The following is an 18,768-nucleotide window of genomic DNA, read 5'->3' on the forward strand; positions in this document are numbered from 1 at the left end:
TGCCAACGAAACAATACGCTTCACACTTATAAAATGAACCAACTCTGTAACCATAGAAACACAAAGTGAACCCTGTATTGCTCTTCATGAGCAAGGAAAGTTGATTAATTGCTAACAAAACAACTACTATGGAAAAATACTTCCTGTGACACCCCTGTTGAACTCGCCTTTAAATGAAATATCCATCAAGCTATTCAATATTTGGAGCACCTTATCTTCATTAGGGTCGCAGGCCTGCTGGTGCCTATCGCAGCTGTCTATGTACAGTAGACCACTCTTCACAGAGCTGCCTTCAAATTAATAAACTTTTTTTTTTTTAATTAATTACACTTGTACACATTCTGCTTTCAATGGAGAGGCTCATCCTGTCGGCAGCTGGGACATTCAATGCAGCTTTCATCAAGGTAAATATTTGACAAATTGGAACATGACAACAAATCAACTCCAACATACAATATCTACTGCTGCATGTATAATGTGGCGTTAGAATCTAAAGATTTAGAAAGAGTACAAATGCATCCAATGAAGGGGAAAATATTTTAAGTTGGCATCAACACATGAACATTTCATCACTTTTCATCAACATTCACCGAATCCATCTTTTACAGTATCAGTAAAAAAAACAAAAAACGAAACAGTTGAACTAGATAAGATACATGACGCCAACGACTACGTAGTATTTTGGGACGTCCGTGGTGATTCCTCGCAGGTACCTAATGCCTGGCACAATGACATGAGTAGAATTCCTCTATTCTAATGAAAAAGAAAAAAAAAATCAGTCGTTGATGATATACATGCCATAAACGATTTTCCTTTTCAAACATTACCCAGTATATGGCAATACGTATCGCAATACGCCTTTGTTTTTAAGCCGCAAACCCAGCACATTAAGCTTAAAATATACATGTGTCCAATAGAGGGCGTCTCCTCACATCGTGTGACTGACAGGAGGGTTCATTCATTCCGGATTTCAGGAGTGGGAGGCTCCACTCCTCCGCCCAAAAACACTGTAAGGAGCGTTTGTTTGAGAAAATTTCATTCGCCTACCCAATATGGAGGGAACATCAACTTTTTAAGATACATTTTCATGAAGAGAAGACATCACAATCCATTACATGAGCCTTGCCAGAGCCTTTTCCACATTCTCCTCCTTCAGGTAAAACAACTGAGGTGGACATCTTCCTTAACGATTACAGGGGGGAATCTTTTCATTGTTTAATGGCTTTTTTATGTCCAACCACTCTGTTATGCTACTTATACCGTTATTTATGTTTATAAAGCAAATGCACGTCAATATCTTCAATATGGCATCGATCAACCTCTATTTTTTAGGAAAGTGCAACACTGCTTAACTTCTGTGCTGCCGCTTGCTTCGTATTCCAAAAGAATGACACAGGAGATTGACATTACATCATGTTCGTTTTATTTATTTGTTTATTTTTTAACGAGCGTTGAGTAAATGAGTTGCGACAAAAGCCTAAATGTAGCCAAAGGCTGAGCTACGCTGTCGGTTGCGGGGATCATACATTTTCTGTCCTTTAGCAAACATTTCCGATATGGTAAAGTAAGAAATGTGGCCGAGCCCTGCCGCAAAAAGCAAATATAGCGAGTAATTTACACCCCGCAAAAAAGTACTGTATTGTAATTATTACAAGATGCCACAAAATAGCAGCAAAGCATTTTTTTTTTATTAAACGACCGTCTCAACTTCTCCAAAAAAACAAAAACAAACAAAATCTCTACAGAATATATATACAGTGGGCCCCCATGTTCCGATATTAATCCGTTTGGTGGTTGGGGTCAAGGCGAATTGACCGTATGATGGGCAATCCAAATTTATGTTAAATATGTAATGCGTTTAGGACCCCAGGTAAAAATATCAAAATTGTAAATACATATTAGAAAATTGGTACCAAAATAGTATAGTAAGTGCTCCGTATATATAATACAGTATACATGTATACAATCAGAAAACATCATATATAAAAAAAATATAGAAAGGATTTATTTACCTTTGAGTGCCGATTGCTATGCCCATATTGCCTAATAAGGGTTATCTCCAGCATCGTTTCCATATAATTAATCTTCTTACTTCTCTCTTTAACATCACTAGCAATCTTGGGACACATGGCTAACCCTTTCAACTTTGAATTAAGCTGTAAAATGCACTATAAATACAGTTTTGTAACCACTCACAATCGAACAAAGCGTTACCGTTCCGCCGTTTTGAAAAAAGTGAGGCTGACCAACAGCAGACCACCATCTCAGTGAGGAGACACCACAAATAGCAGACCAGAATTGTAGTCACACGTTGCAGGGACAGCAATTGAAAACAAGTGTAATTAGCTAAAAATGCCTGCAGATGGAGACAAAACAACTCAAATAAAGCCAAGCCCCTAGGGTCATGAATTGTTTTGGGCGAAAATCCGGGAAAATGTCATAAAGAGGGGATGAACATAAAAATGACGTAAATCAGAGACGTTGTGACATGGATTATATATATATATATATATATATATATATATATATATATATATATATATATATATATATATATATATATATATATATATATATATATATATATATATATATATATATATATATATATATATATATATATATATATATATATATATATATATACACAGTGGTACCTCGGTACTCAACCATAATCCGTTCTGAGGTGGTGGTCGAGCACCGATTTGTTCGAACACCGAAACCAATTTTCCCATAAGAAATAATGGAAAGTATGTGTGCACAAGTAAATGTGCACAAGCAGTACATGATAAAGATAAATAAAGCATTATAAACCATTTTGTATAATTTACTTACGTTTTGGAGAGTGGTTGATGGCATACAGGAATGGATGTGGAGAGGACGGGAGGGAGGGTTACTCCTTCCATGATGACGCTAGCTAACTGCGACGTGAGGTCGGACACTCGTACACCACGTTCATATTTTGCTATAATTTCCTTCTTCAGTTCAATAGTGGTCCTCATTGTTTTCCTCTTTGCCTTCCCCTTATCACTGTCTTTCTTTGGACCCATTATTAAGGGCTAGAGCAACACGAAAAAATTTAAATCCAGGAAGAAATACTCGAACAAACGTCTTACTCCGCTGGCGGTCTGAGTTGAACTGGCGCTTACCCGCTGGCCGAGAAGGGCCGAGGAGCGCGTTCGGGTCGGCTCGGCTAGTCGAGAACCGAAAATCTGTTCGAGGTCCGATGCATTATCTACTTGAATATATATATATATATATATATATATATATATATATATATATATATATATATATATATATATATATATATATATATATATATATATATATATATATATATATATATATATATATAAAATATGAGATAATAATAATAGTAATATATAATGTTTGGAATGTATAATTGCCACTTGTTGTCCATAAATACAAAACAATCCAATGAAACGCAGTAATTACAGCTGTGAATGTGACTGCCTTCTTGTGTGTAGCTAGTTCATTATATTGTCATAAATGAAACACCACCTGTATTTTTTTTACTACCTCTATGCAAACTCATCTATACTGGGTCTCAACTCACTTGTTGATTATCACTGAACTGGAGGATTTGCATCCTGGTGGTTTTGCAAGGTTCAATATTTGTTTAGGTCAACTCCCTTTTAACATGAATTATAAAAGGTTTTAACTGGTAGCTTAATACCTTTCAGGTCAAAGCAATCTTAGCTAGCATTGATAAGAATCATAAGATGTTATCGGTGCAATCGTTTTTTAAACAAATGGCTATGTTTATACTAACGCGTAGTTGTTCAACAAAACAACAAGCGCATGCAATATTTATCCATGGGAATCACTTATTGGTATTACACTCATAATAATAGATAAGATTTATCTTTCAGGCGTTGTTATTTATTTAATTATTTATTTTTGCTTGACCTGAGAAATTAAAAATGAGATACAGTAAATTGCCAGCAAACTCACCTCACTCTCAGACATGAAGCAGTTTGACAAATATCGATCCATTTTTGAAAAAAAAAAAAAGAGCTTCAAGATGTTGATTGTCACTCCCAATTCAAGGTATCTTTAACTAAATCCAAAACAAAGAACATTAAATAGCCTGTATTTAAAACAAACACAAATCTTTGCCTCTAGGTCAGCTTGCTCAATGCTAACATGGAACGAGAAATGCCATAAATGAGCTAGTGAAAAGTATTTTGTGGTAGTTATATGCTCTAATCCAGTGCTTCTCAAATGGGGGTAGGAGTACCTCTGGAGATACTTCAAGGAACTTCAAATGGTACTCAAGATTTTCAACAAAACAAACAAAGGTTCAAAAATCCTTTAAAAATAATTGTTGAAATAATGAATTGTTTTGGAAAAATACAAGTTCAGTAAACAAATTTTATGTTCAGTGTTATTCAATTTCATTACTTTAAAAAGCCAAGTTCTCCCGCATACTAAAATGGTTGGGCCCAAATTGTCAAGTACCTCCTCTCGTTACCTGTCAAGTTAATTAGTTATTTTTGTGAACACATCTCTACAATTTTCCCAAAAGTGGACACTTTAAGTTGAATATTTTTGTGTGGGCAAATATTTGTTTATATGCAATACTTATATTTCATTCATATTCATGTGAGTGCTCTTTTGCTATTTAAAAAACACGTTACAAAAACTAGTGTTGAGCTTTTATGAGGGGGCTGAAATTGATTTAGTACTGTACATTTCTATTCATTTCAATTACAACGGAAGATTTAAAAAAAAAACTATTTCTTTGCTGTTACAGCACGGTAACACAGCGACAGTGTTTTTCACCGCAGTATTTTAGCATGAAGTGGAAATGCTTGCTGATCACTTCAGCAATTCAAAGTTTAATGAGTTAATGTGTCACAAACTAACTAGAGAATTTTATTATTGTGCCAAGTCTTTCATCTGGCTACATGTTAGGACGTGCAGACTGAGCCGGGCGTCTGATTTGACGGTCATGTTGAGCAGTGTTTTCAATGCATGGGAACTGTTTGAAAGTGTTATTGCACACACACAAAAACGTAAGTACACTGGCCAAATTGTGTGCTGCTGAACAGAAGGGCCACAAAAGGAGCTTGGTGTGTTTTTAAGCCACACCTCTCATTGTGCCTCAATCCTATTTTTTTTCTTTTCTTTAAATCAGCAGGATAGCAACTGTACATTTCATTGGGAAGCTCTTTCATTTCACACTGAAACTCAGTGGACTTTCCCCCCAAGCAAATGAATAGCTCTCCTGCTACCATTTATTGAGAATCTAAAACGTCTTCTTGAAAGAAACAGGAAAAGCCTCCAATTCTTGACAGCATCACCTCGAGTCAAGTTTTACCTGTTTTGCAGTCAGGAGCCAATGTTGATGTGGACTTTGAGTTGAAAATAGCCTGCTGGTTTGTGCTCACATTCTCTTAATAGACTACTACATGCCATGAAGATATCAATAGAGGTGAGCAAGTGGCGGAGGGAATTTTTGTCCTGAAGATGTGGCGGCCAGAACACGTAAGTCATTTCAAATGACAAAAAGACTGGATCTACATAATTAACATTAGAGTGGCAAGATTCGATTCCTCCTAATAGGATTCGATATAGTATTTCGTATTAAGATATCCATTGATTGTGTAGTTGTCGCCATAATATGGAAGATGCGAGTTAGTTTGTGTGATATTTCCTTCCCTGTTACATAGTGAAAATGAGTAAGTTTTAAAAATTAATTTCTTGAATTTAAAAAAGGAGGTCTCTTGCATAGCTGCTGGTGATAACCGGTATTGGGCAAGTTACTCCAAAACTGTAATGCATTATTTATTACTTATTACTGACAAAGTAATTGGCTATAATAAATTATTACTGTGTTTCAAATGTGAGGCATTACACTACAATTGCATTACTTTTACATTACTCTCACCAACATACCTAGAAATACGGATTTGCCATTCTAAATGTAGCTCATTACACTTGTTACACATCCAGTCGATTGACCTTAAAGTAAACTTAGGTAAACTTACATGCTCAAAATGATCCCAAAATAAATACTATTGCCCCCTTGGACTTATAAATGATGCCTCGATCGCCTGGAATGTAAAATAAAAACATGCAAATAAAACGACCTGAACAAAGTTCTCTGCAATACTAACTATACACCTCGAGGCAACCAAATGAACTGCAAGTTATAATGCATTGTAAAACACGTCGCCGTCATTTGTACCGGGTAAAATATTACTATTTTTTTGTGTGTAATGCCTTACACCAGTGGTCCCCAATCAACGGTCCACGGCCCAGTACCGGTCCATGGATCAACTGGAACTGGGCCTCGTGGGCCGAAAATATGTTTCGGAATTGATTAAGTTTAACAGTTCATTAATTTGAGCTTTGTATGGCTTGTTCTTTGTTTTTTGGCCCCGCCACTGGCCGCTGTTGATATTACATTTTGTAGTGAGAAGGATGATGTGGTTTTGAGAGCAGTCAGTCGGTGAAGCACACGTTTTTTTCTCTGTGAGATCTGGCCCACTACTATCTGTAAGTTGTACTTTCTTTCTACAAATGTTGATGTATGATAATATGCCCAAAATTAGTTTGTTGATCCAACAACTTGTTACTGTGGATAACATACTAGTTAATGTGAGTTCTTTTCTTCATCATATTATGTAGCGCTGTTCTGTATGCATTTAGTTCGTTTACGTTTTTGTTGAAATTCCCCTTGAAATGAATAGCATTTGTAATTCAGTTTTATGATTGACTTAATGTGATTTGCGTACATTTTTGTACATTTTGACACTTTTAGTAATGGGCATTTGCACCATTGTGGGCGTGATCGATTTGCAACCATTCATAGGAACTTCTTGCATTTCCTTGCATACCTGGGAGCGGATGAAATTATTTTTATTTTTTTTAACTCAGGCATAGAATATCCTTATAAAAATCTTGCCTTGACTTTTGTTGCTTAAGGAATATTTAGTTTATATAATCAACTTTAGGAAACGTTATTACATTAAAAGTGAAATGAATGACATGCAGGGTATTTTTTCTGTCAAATATCAAAACAAGTCAAATTTGACCTGAGTGGTTTCAAGTTTAAGGACCATTTAACAACTAACGGGCATCCTGATTCAATCCGCTCTTCTATCCTCTTATTCTACAATGTCTACAAAAATTGCACTCGTGTAGACTCAGCTACACCACCTTGGGCAAAGCCATGTCATATGTTTGAAGACTTACTTCGTTGATGGAATTTTTTTTCCTAACTTTTTCCAAAGGATTCTTCAGTATCCTCCACCATGGTGTCCTCCATTTATTCCAGGAGGATGAAGTATCTCTCTTTGGGGGTCCTCGTGCTGCAGACCACCTCATTGGTACTCACCATGCGCTACTCCCGCACTCTGAAGGAAGATGGCCCTCGTTACCTCGCCTCATCTGCTGTGGTGTGCGCCGAGTTGATCAAGATCATTGTATGCACTATTCTGGTGTTCATGGAGAACAGTGAGTAGTTAGCCCTTGTAATTCACTTTTTTCTCCTCACTGTATTGCTGAATCTTTTAATCAAACATATATCGTATCCTCAACCACATAATTAGTATATTATTAGCATGAGCATCATTTGCATATCATTAGCAATTGATGATTCGTATAATTAACGCAATTAAATTTATATATATATATATATATATATATATATATATATATATATATATATATATATATATATATATATATATATATATATATATATATATATATATATATATACACATGGATGGATAGATAGATAGATAGATAGATAGATAGATAGATAGATAGATAGATAGATAGATAGATGGATGGATGGATGGATGGATGGACGGACGGACGGACGGACGGACGGACGGACGGACAGATAGATAGATAGATAGATAGATAGATAGATAGATAGATAGATAGATAGATAGATAGATAGATAGATAGATAGATAGATAGATAGATAGATAGATAGATAGATAGATAGATAGATAGATAGATAGATAGATAGATAGATAGATAGATAGATCATTGTTGGCTCTGACAAATGTGTTTCTGTGTTGGATAGATTTCAGTGTGCGGGCCATGAACCAGCTGTTGAAGGAGGAGTTTGTGAGCAAGCCTCTAGAGACCATGAAGCTGGCCATTCCTTCAGGAATTTACACACTGCAGAACAATCTACTCTATGTTGCCTTATCCAACCTGGATGCAGCCACCTATCAGGTTCCACAGACATACACGTGGCAGTTCATTGCAACGATGAAGTGTGGTTGCATGTGGCTTCCCTATGCTACACTCTCTTGAGGGGACATAAATGTTTTCAACAGGGCTTATTATGGTATATTGACTTTTAAATCCTTGTTTACAAACAGTTGAGTACCTGGCTGTTGAATAAGTAAGACATTGCATATCCAAGTATGTATATCTTTTAACGGCTACTTATTTGTCAAAAACAAATGACTATGCAATTTGGTGACATATAGATCAAGTGGAGTGATATAAAAGAGGGCTAAGTTTAAACTTAATGACCTGTGTCAATTTAAAGATATATCAGAAATGTACTTGTGTATGCCTTCTGGTGGCATTAAAGTTTCTGCCTTTCTTGTCCAGTTTGCGTTCATCAGGATTTAGCTTGAAACTTAAATAAAAGTATAAAACAGATGAAATTATGCCGTGGAACAACATTATGCTGTCATAATCTGCGATTTGTTCTTGTAAAAATTAACGAAAAAAAGTTTTCAAAATTCAATTACCTTGTCCCTGCCATATTTGCACTCATAGCCATACAGACTCAACAAAGCACCTCAAGGCCCATCAGAGTATGGCTGGAATTTAACACGTTTTTGAGATAACTGAGGCTTATCAAACCACACAATATTTTGTGAAAGTGCATGATTTTAAATATTTAAGGCTGCGATCTGGAAAAAGCAAGCGAAACAAAAAAGTTAGTAAAACTGTCATCAGCGCTTCAAAGGTGAATGCACACAAGTTATATAGATTATATATAAAATATTCTGCAATATGTTTAACATGAAAGAATCTTATAGATGAATTATTCAATTGCGTTTTGTTTTTGTCTGATTTTTTTCGCAAACAAAAAAAGCACATAATTAATAAAAACAAGCAATGATTAAATTCAAATCTGCTTATTGAATTTACAAGGTAGATACCGCAGTACTTGGGCAGTGATTATATTATATTCCACTAGAGAGAGCCCTTGTGCCATGACTGATTATGTTATATAGGCATACTGACCAAATTCAGTTCAAGAACAAAACCAAGCTTGTCCAAATTTCACCGACTACTAACTACTAACAAACAATATAGTGTGACAAATGTTGTTTTTGTTGAATTCAGGTCACATATCAGTTGAAAATTCTGACCACAGCACTGTTCTCCGTCTCCATGCTGGGCAGGAGGCTGGGTGTCTATCAGTGGCTGTCCCTTCTCCTCCTTATGGCTGGAGTCACTTTAGTGCAGGTAGCCGCTAATACTGTAGCAACACTCAGTTACAGCTGCTTCTTCTCACTATTTACAAATGTTCGCTCTATTGTAGTCACAAATGATTCAATCTGGTATTTTTTTTTTTTTGTGCTGAAACCTCTGCAGTGGCCCACTGCACCTACAGAAGACTCAGAGCAGAAAGTCCTCTCAGCCAGTATCCAGTTTGTGGGTCTGATGGCTGTGCTGTTGGCATGCATTTCCAGCGGCTTTGCTGGGGTTTACTTTGAGAAAATTCTCAAGGAGACCAAGCAGAGTTTGTGGGTTCGTAACATACAACTTGGTGAGCACACGTTTCTCATGTGTCAATGGCGTCTAAAATGATGAGCCATTTACAATTTTGCCGTTTGAGCATATATGAACTGTTGGAGATTGTTTCAGGAAATACTGTAAGATGCCTTGTGGTTAGTGCCCAGCTTGTGGTTAGATATGCATAGTTAAAAAAATCAACAGAGAAGGTGCAAAGATTCTGGAAGCATCCATTCATTCTGAAACTGAAGTGATCTCTTTGAAACAAAGAGGGATAGTAAAATCCGCATGGTCATTTGTTTCCCGCAGGTTTGTTCGGGTTCGTGTTTGGTATGTTAGGAATGATGGTGTATGATGGCAAGCGAGTTGCACAGTCTGGAATGTTTCAAGGTTATAACAAGATCACCTGCACAGTTGTTATCTTACAGGTATGATATTTCTTTTTTTTTTGTTTCTTCATGTCATTCATATCTTTATTCTTTTTTTTTTTGTTACTTCTGATTGATGAGCCTGTCCTACTAATACATCATTCATTGACAAATCTTTTTATCTATCCATCTGTCTGTCTGAATCTAGTAACGTTTTGGCCATTTACTTGTTTTCTGCCGTTTAGTTCATACTGTATTGTTTTCTGCCGTTTTCTCTCTTCCTCCTCGGCTAATGCTTTCGGATGTTAACTCACTCGAAAAGTAAAGTTCCACATTTTTGTACTTTCTTTTCTTTGGCACAAATTAAATGATTTACATAAGAAACTGGACTCAAAATACAAAAAAAAAGAACAATCGCTATCAAACATTCCGGAATAAATTAACCTCATATCCATAGGGACCACTGTACTGTTTAATTTTTTTGCCGGCAGGCTTTAGGAGGCTTGGTCATAGCTGTGGTCATTAAATATGCCGACAACATCCTGAAAGGGTTTGCTACCTCTCTGTCCATCATTGTATCCGCGCTGATCTCATATTTCCTGTTGGAAGACTTCAATCCTACTGGGTAAATAAATGCATGCTAATGACACTCCAACAAGTGATTTGAATTGCAAATGACTACTGAGGATACTTGATGTGATTTTCTTTGTTTGTTTGTTTTTGTTTTTGTCTTTATACCGTACATGTGTTTCAAATGCATTTCACATCCATCACTTTTTTGTTCCCTCTGCTCTTGCCTGGCACTGTCAGCGTGTTTTTCTCAGGGGCAGCACTGGTTATTGCGGCCACATTTCTGTATGGCTATGAGCGCAAACCTGCCAGTGGCAGCGCTGTAAAAGTATAAAAAAGAGAAGACCTCCCGCCAGCAAAACACAAATGGAGCAGCGCTCTGTGAAGTGTGAGAGCAAGCTGGAGCTGCGTTGGAAAAAAATACTGACTGTCTGCAATGACTCTGAACAGAAAGAGTAACCAGCCATGACATGACCATACACAATGTTGTGTTGAAAAAAAAAAAAGACAACGCCATAATAAAAGTATTGTGGTAGCTAATGAAAGACGGCAGGATTTGGTGTTTTCCTCCGTTATGACATCATGTGAACGTTTGACACCTCCAGTGTGCAGTTAGCTAGCGATATATGCGTGCAATCTTCCCTGGATGCCATCATCTACAGACCTTCTTGATGTACTTGTTTGCATTCCAAAGGGTTTTTATATTTTTGTTACTCAGCCTACAGTATGTTCTAACAGTAATAGCTAGTGGGATATGTGTGCTCAAATGTCTGTAATATTGTGTGAGTGGCTGACTGAGTAACATGTGTTGTCAGGTTTAATAAACGATTAGCTTTATCTGAAGTGTCTGCGATTTGTGGTTATAAGCAGCAACATAAAATCGAGCGAGCGTGCACATTTGTGGCAATACCGAGCCCGTTAGTTAGCTAATTGAGCTAGCTGATGGCTAGCACCTCCTGTTGTGGTATGGAAAAGCCTCTTGATGGAAGTTTAATACAGACATTTTCACACGTCAAACATGTAGAGAGATATGTCGGTGTAATTTTTCGTACTAGATGTATTTATTTGATTGGCCGACGGTATCTGAGAAAATGGCTTAATTTTCCATGATTCTGAAGCCTTGCTTTATACACTTGGAATTTTCTTATTTATTTAAATTTGACAGACTTGTTGATAAAAGTCTTTATTTGTAAGACATTTTTGCCATTGGCATAGCAGTTAATGAATGGTAAAATGGATAGATGGATGAGATTTTGATTTTCACTTGATACAGTAGGTGCTTACGGAGCTTAGCCTTGACACTTCAAATAGAAATGGACATTGGACCTATGCACTTGTGCGCACTCGCTCTCTGTCATACAAAAGCACGCTCTTTCATACAAAAGCACACATACACACACGCACATCGAAGAATACTTTGATTTTTTTTTTTTTTTTTTTGGTTCCACAGCACTCTGAGAAACCCGTACCAGTCTCTATAGCAACAGACAAATGTTGCTGAATGAGTCGCGGTGCAGCAACACACGATACGTGGTGAATCAATGAAACCTGCCAGAGCATCTTTTGAATATTTACATGATTGTAATGGACATTTTATTCAACAAACACCCTTACAAATAACTAAAGATGATAACAGAAGTGAAACTGATATTATTCCATTTTTTTCCTTGTTGTTTGTTTAGACACTCAGACAACCTTTGCATAGTTGTGGCCTTCAGAGCAAATGAGCAGTTTGGAATGGAGGTAGTGCGTGTACGTGTTTGTGTACTGCGGCGGACGGACAAGTGCGAAAGAAGGCAGATGGAAAGATGAGACATGAACCCGGAGAGAAGCACAGATGGAGTATAAACCGTGTGACTTGCTTGTGGATTGCCAGGCAGAGCCGTGGACGGAGCTCGGCATGAACCGGACCAGAACCGTGACGCGAGAAGGCTCTCATTGGCGATTACCCACACAAAAAAGACGGCTACACAGCTACTTTACCATGTATAAACAATGATTTTATCATTGTCAAATTATGTTCTGGTTTACATAATTCCACTCTGAAGTAACAGGAGAATAGTCAGATTCCCTGATTGTCTGGAAATATATATACAATGTATATAATGTATATAACAATGTCTTTGTATGACGAGATGGCCTGATTAGACCCACATTCACTAACTCAGCAATTTAATCTCATTTCAGATGTAAGAAATATGATGCGCAATTACTCTTTGATTTAAAATTAGCATTCTGACAAGGTTCTTGTGTAATTCCTATCACTCCTATAACATTCTCAAATTGGCAGCAGCCGGTACAGTTGGAATTGAAATGTTTTCTCAATGAATTCATTGTGCTATAAACTGCAGTAGATGTATTTTCCGTATGTAATTACACTTTTATATGACTTGTTGCAATAATAGTCATGATCTCAACTAAAAACGGTAATATAATACTTATGTGTCTTAAATCATCTGAATACATTCTTTAACTCCGGTAATGAGTGTGCTGATGAAGGCCTTTATTGGCACTAAGGAGGTATCATCAGCCTGCACTTTGTTTTTGGCTGATGCGATGTCTTGATCACAAACGAATTAAGGAATACAAAACAAATACGAGTCTTAAATCTTTTCAATGTCTCTTTTGCTCACTGATCACATGCAATAAGATCTACGTGAAGATGCAGGATGCAGTTCTTGTCGGAGGTCATATATCGCTGGCGATACACCTAAAAAGAGTTCATGTTGTAAAAATGCTGGCAAAGCTTTCTAATTGTAGCTCTTGGCCAAACAACAATTGATGCAACACCAGATCTCTGCAGATGTCCATTGGACTCTGACGCAGCAGTGTCGGATTCCTCAACCTCAACTTCGGTTTTGGCAAGAAGAAACAACAACTTTGATTTGAGAATCTCTCATTTTGGCGGTATGACGACGAGTGGCGCTCCTCGTCGTGGCCTCCACATTAGCACTTGGGCGTCATTGGCGTTCGGCCTTCCCAGGGCGTTGGGAGGGATGGGCTCCTGATAGTTGAGGATGTGCGGCTGCTCCTGATAGGGCCGACCTACCAGGGAGGCCCGTGAGCCCAGCGGCATGTCGGGCTCGACTGCAATGTCGACCCGCATACGCCACCGCACTGTCTGCAGTACAATTCGTTCCTGAAAGAGAAGAGGAAGGTACAGTAAATAAGATGTGCAGACTTTTAAAATGCACTGTGTTTGCGCCATCAATATACAGTGCATCTGGAAAGTCTTCACAGCGCTTCACATCTTCTTCGTTTTGTCATCTTACACGCGCATTCTAAATTGTATTATAAAACATTACTTTTAATCTGGAAATTCTACATGCAATTTTTTTTGGACATTTTGAGTTCATTAAAAACGAAGAAATCACATCTACAAACAGTAAATATTCACAGCCTTTGCCATGAAGCTCAAAATTAAGTGCATCCTTTCTGTGCATCATTTTTCCACTGATCATTCTTGAGAATTTTCCACAGCTCTAAGACCCTGAGAAACAAAATCTTCTAGTCTGAGACAAAGACTGAACTTTTGTCCAGTCAGCTAGGAGGACAAATTGATGCAGCAATATACAGAGAGACGCTGGTTGAAAACCTGGAGCGCTTGACCCAAGACTGGGGAGGAGGTTCATTTTTCAGCAGGAATGTGACCCAAAGCACACAGGATCTCCAAAGATTGGCCTAAAAACCACTCTGTGAATATGCTTGAGTGGCCTAGCCAGAGCCCAGACTTAAATCCGATTGAACATGTCTGGAGAGACCTGAAAATGGCTGTGCCCGGGCATTGGGACCATGCCTCTCACACAGCAGGCGAGTTGGAACGAGCCTTTGAAGCTTGTGGCTTTGATTTGGACAATATAGTATCTTTTTGTACTCGCTTATTTAGAGTAAAGACATATACTTGAATAGCAACGTGTGTTTCTTAGTCTTGCTATATGTGCACAGATGTCTGCCATCCGACCTGATGGAACTTAAATACTGCAAAGATGAATGGGCAGAAATGCCTAAAGGAAGGTGTGCTAAGCTTGTGGCATCATATTTAAACAGATTTGAGGCTGAAATTGCTGCCAAAAATGGATCAACAAAGTATTAAGTAAAGGTTGTGAATACTTATGTCAATGTGATTTCTTAGTTTCCTGTCCAAAATCAATTTTGATTGAAAAGCTTTTTCTGTCATAGAGTATTGTGTATATGGGTTTGATGTAAAATTAATTTAATACAGTTTGAAATGAATCTGTAACAAGACAAAATGGAGAAAAAGTGAAAGTGAATAATTTCGAGATGCACTGTACATAAACTTGGGTGAGTGGGTCACCCTGGGGGAGCATGATGTGATGCCAGGGGCTCGCAGATAACCCCGGGGAACAGACTTTGGGAACTGACTTTGCTTTTGCAATGTAAAGTGTAACTCCACATCCACAGCTCCAGATTTTTCCAGTTGTGCTCTTATTGTCAAAGTCTGTGTGGGAGTTATCCACTTTTCATATTGCTGTCAACATTTAATCCCTTCCCTAATCATATGAATGTGATTTGGAAGACAAATCAGTTCAATGTTTTATACAGTCTTCTTCAGGTTAAAATGTTTAAGACATGAATCCATCCACTTTTTTTTTTTTTTAGCCGTTCATCCTTACTCGGCTCGCTGGCATGTCTGTGCCTATTACAACCATCTTGGGGCAGTAGGACTGGACTGGTTGCCAGCCAATCGCAAGGCACACAGAGACAAACCATTCTCACTCACACCTAAGAGAAATTTGAAGTTTTCAATATACCTGCCGTGCATGTTTTCGGAATGTGGTGGGAGACCTGAGTGTGAGTGCCTTTGACTACCTTGAGTGGTCAATTACTCCGGAAAACCCCTACTGTATAAACTGTAAGTACAGTATCAGTCAAAAATTTGGAAAGGAATACATTTTCAAACACATTAAGGGTCCTAAAGTACAAGCTATTACTTATGGAAAATATATATCGCTGGAACAAAAGTCAATCCAGATCATAAAGAATCACCCACATCATGAATTTTAATGAGAAAATCACAAAATGTGCAAAGCTATTATCTGGGGAAAATGTGCATTTTTTTTAAGACTCTTGTTTTGTTCACCAAATAATTCCATATCAAAAATTTGACTGTCTTTGTATAGCAATCTGGGCGTAACCTGCCGCTCACATTGTTCATTTGCATGGGTATCAGCTCACCTGTAACAATGGGGTCAAGCGCTAAGGAAGAAAGGAAGGATGGGTGGCATTTTCTTATTTTTTTGTCTCACCTTGGTGATGGAGTTCATGGCCACCAGCCAGGTGATGAAACTCTGATCCCTGGTGATGTGGGTTAGCATGGGCGTGTTACTGTTGCTGATGGGAACGGCCCAGGTCACGCTCGGGTAGAAGTTGTCGTTCATACTGACTGTTAGACGGGACGGTTTGGAGGTGGGACCGGTGAGGGTGACTGTCTCTGTGGTGTTTCCATACCATGGGTAACTGACTCCATCAGAGTCGCTGATGGCCTTCACCCGACCTTCTCGCAGCTCCGGTAGTTCCCAGCTCGACCTTATGTCAAAAACAGGGAACATCTTTTAAAATGACATTAAAATTACAATACCTTTAATAATAAATGTCTTACAGATGATTTGATCAAGAAAAAATGCACTGGTCATGCCTGTCATAAACACTCTCTCAAACCAAGATTCTTCCTGAATTTTTATTTGTATCAAATTCATTTCTCAAAAGTAGAATCTAGCGTGCCCACAATAAACAAAAAATGTTTGCAATTTGATCATTAACGACAGAGGTAGCACTCTACAAAATTATAATTATAAAGACAATGTGTCAATGACATAATAAAGACAATTTAAAAGAATTAAACCACTTTTGCACACTTTCTCTTTAAATGTTGCTGCACATTCTGCCACATGGGAGCAGTTTAAGTCAGACATATTGCACTGGGGACTCAGTTCCTCTCTTATTTTCTCAGTATGGCAGTGATAGTAGACCTTGCTTTCCAATTGAGAATATACAGTATGTCTGAGTATTGGAATAGGGTCTGTCTACATATGCTGCTGCACAGATTGTGTTCAGATATACATTGCTTATAGAGTAACAGTACCACCCGACATATGCTAATTGTTAGCCTGTGTGCTTATGGAGTTCCATTAAGGTAGAAGAACCTACTGTACTGAATGTGATTGCTTTAAATGCTCTCAACATGATTCTGTTTGTTTTATAACTAGTTTGTCAGTTCCTACATCAGAGAATGGCAATAAACAGCACGAAGGCTAATTTGAAGGAATATAGTTTTATGCTATCTGCGAAACTGTCAGTTGTTGTTGAGCAAGTTATGTCATCAGCTACCATACAGCGGCCATATCAGTGCGATGAAAATGGATGATTGAATCTCAATAAACACGGACGTTTGGCCATTTGTATCTCAAAAACCCACTGTACTACTATTTTAACAGCTCAAGGTAACAATCTATTTCCTGGATACACATTTTTTTGAAGAAACCGAGTTCACACTTTTAACATAAGTATTGACGTATGAATTCTTCTTCTCACTTGCTGTTGAACTCTCAAAGCAGACCACTGCTAAAATAACCCCTGAATTATATGAATTCTTGGTCATTCTTTTCCACAACAGGTTCACTACTACAATACCACTTTCCTATTCAACCAGGGTTGTGACACCATATTGTGGCTATTCAGAAAGCGCGGAAAAAAAATCATGGATAGTTCAATGGATGAATAATGGAATGGTTAAAATGACTCCCAATTTGTGTCATGAGGGACAGAATTACTCCTTAGGTGAATTTGACTCAAAGGTTTGAGTCCATTTATAGAAAACAGGTCAATTTTGGGGAGGTTTTTTTGGAAAATGACCCAGAAAGTTGGGTCAAATACACCAAATTATTGGTTTTGAAAAATGGGAATTACCATACACTTACATGCCAATATCGCCATACGTGTTGTAGAACTCCATTTGGGTGCAAGCTTGGATCCAACCCACCACCCAAGTTTCATTCCGGGGCACTGGCGGCATCACAACTCCAGCTGAGGCCCGGAAGTACGGCGTCTTGTAGCGAAGTACGATAGGCGAGTTTTCCTCAATGATCGTCGGACACTGGTCAATTGAAGCCGACACCTCGTACACCACAATATTCTCCCGTCTGATGCGGGGTTTGCACGCAATGCTTTGAATACATCCCATAGTGCAGGTGACCAGCAGAGTGAGCAATAAACAAGGGAGCAAATGACACCTGACTTGCATGCACATCAGTCCCATCCAGGTTTCACCCTTAGGACCAATCACCATTCATCAAATGTAAAGGCCTGCATGGGCAAATGTTGGGGGTGATGTGGAGGTGAGAGTGCAGCAGGGACTGGGGAGGAAGTATCACAGATCTCTGCAGCCTCCTCCCCCTGGTGTACCTCCTGACTGCCGCACTGCCCTTGGCGCTCGTCCCCACAAACTGCAATCCGGCCTCCCCGAGGCTGCTGCTGCCGATGATGCTGATGCAGATTCTCCGTCGTGTGTCCGGAGACTCCTTTCATCGGAGGCTCCTCGATGCCACTGCTGCTGCTCGGCTCCCGGCTTCTCGCTGCTGTCATGTCAAGCGGCGACTGGGCTGACAGGTGCGTCAAAAGGAAACAGGGTGGGGGGCTTGGACTCCTGTGGTTTGCCTACATTCACGCAGTGCCCTGAAAAGATAAAAGCCCTGCTCAGCATCTCACAGTGAGAAGAAAGGTCCGTCGAAAGAAGGCCGGCGACGCGGCTCGTTAAGAAGAGGCTGCCGCTATTTTCAAGCCCGGCAGTCTGTGCTGTGCTTCCATTCTAACAAAATACATGAATGGTGCATCATGAACGAAGGCGAGATATATGTGGAAAAAACAACCGCCATCTCTCGATGATGATACGGGAGAGCATCCTTTTTTTCTCCTCGGTGCCGATCGCCTCGCTCGTTTTTTTGGTTTTGGGGGTGCTGATGCTGGAAAGCCAGGGGAGTGGCGTCACCCGACCTCTTCCTTAGAAAAAAAAACAAAAAAAAAAAACACGCGTCTAACGTCACATGATTCTGAAGCTGTC

General features: G+C 38.6%; 2 protein-coding genes across 4 annotated transcripts; one reads left to right on the top strand and one right to left on the bottom strand.

Annotated features, from left to right (window-relative positions):
• Nucleotides 1-981: 981 nt before the first annotated feature.
• Nucleotides 982-11,101, top strand: slc35a3b (solute carrier family 35 member A3b). Of its 3 annotated transcripts, XM_088430135.1 has the most exons (9): nucleotides 982-1,156; nucleotides 5,431-5,514; nucleotides 7,266-7,488; nucleotides 8,072-8,226; nucleotides 9,361-9,483; nucleotides 9,613-9,787; nucleotides 10,063-10,181; nucleotides 10,613-10,746; nucleotides 10,932-11,101. In XM_088430135.1, the coding sequence occupies exons 1-9, from the start codon at nucleotides 1,088-1,090 to the stop codon at nucleotides 11,023-11,025; spliced, it is 1,176 nt and encodes a 391-aa protein (XP_088286261.1). In that variant the 5' UTR covers nucleotides 982-1,087; the 3' UTR covers nucleotides 11,026-11,101. The 3 variants fall into 3 exon arrangements, with proteins under 3 accessions (XP_088286261.1, XP_088286262.1, XP_088286263.1); XM_088430136.1 differs by lacking the exon at nucleotides 5,431-5,514; XM_088430137.1 differs by lacking the exon at nucleotides 5,431-5,514 and having other exon boundaries at nucleotides 986-1,156; nucleotides 7,310-7,488.
• A 286-nt stretch (nucleotides 11,102-11,387) lies between these two features.
• On the bottom strand, nucleotides 11,388-18,713 carry fam78ba (family with sequence similarity 78 member Ba). Its single transcript, XM_088430138.1, has 3 exons — nucleotides 17,630-18,713; nucleotides 15,959-16,238; nucleotides 11,388-13,830 (listed from the first exon to the last, which is right to left on the bottom strand). The coding sequence occupies exons 1-3, from the start codon at nucleotides 17,995-17,997 to the stop codon at nucleotides 13,588-13,590; spliced, it is 891 nt and encodes a 296-aa protein (XP_088286264.1). The 5' UTR covers nucleotides 17,998-18,713; the 3' UTR covers nucleotides 11,388-13,587.
• Nucleotides 18,714-18,768: the final 55 nt, after the last annotated feature.

This window comes from Hippichthys cyanospilos, chromosome 12 (genome assembly GCF_059441005.1).
Source record: "Hippichthys cyanospilos isolate Australia breed blue-spotted pipefish chromosome 12, RoL_Hcya_1.0, whole genome shotgun sequence".
Classification (NCBI taxonomy): Eukaryota; Metazoa; Chordata; class Actinopteri; order Syngnathiformes; family Syngnathidae; genus Hippichthys; species Hippichthys cyanospilos.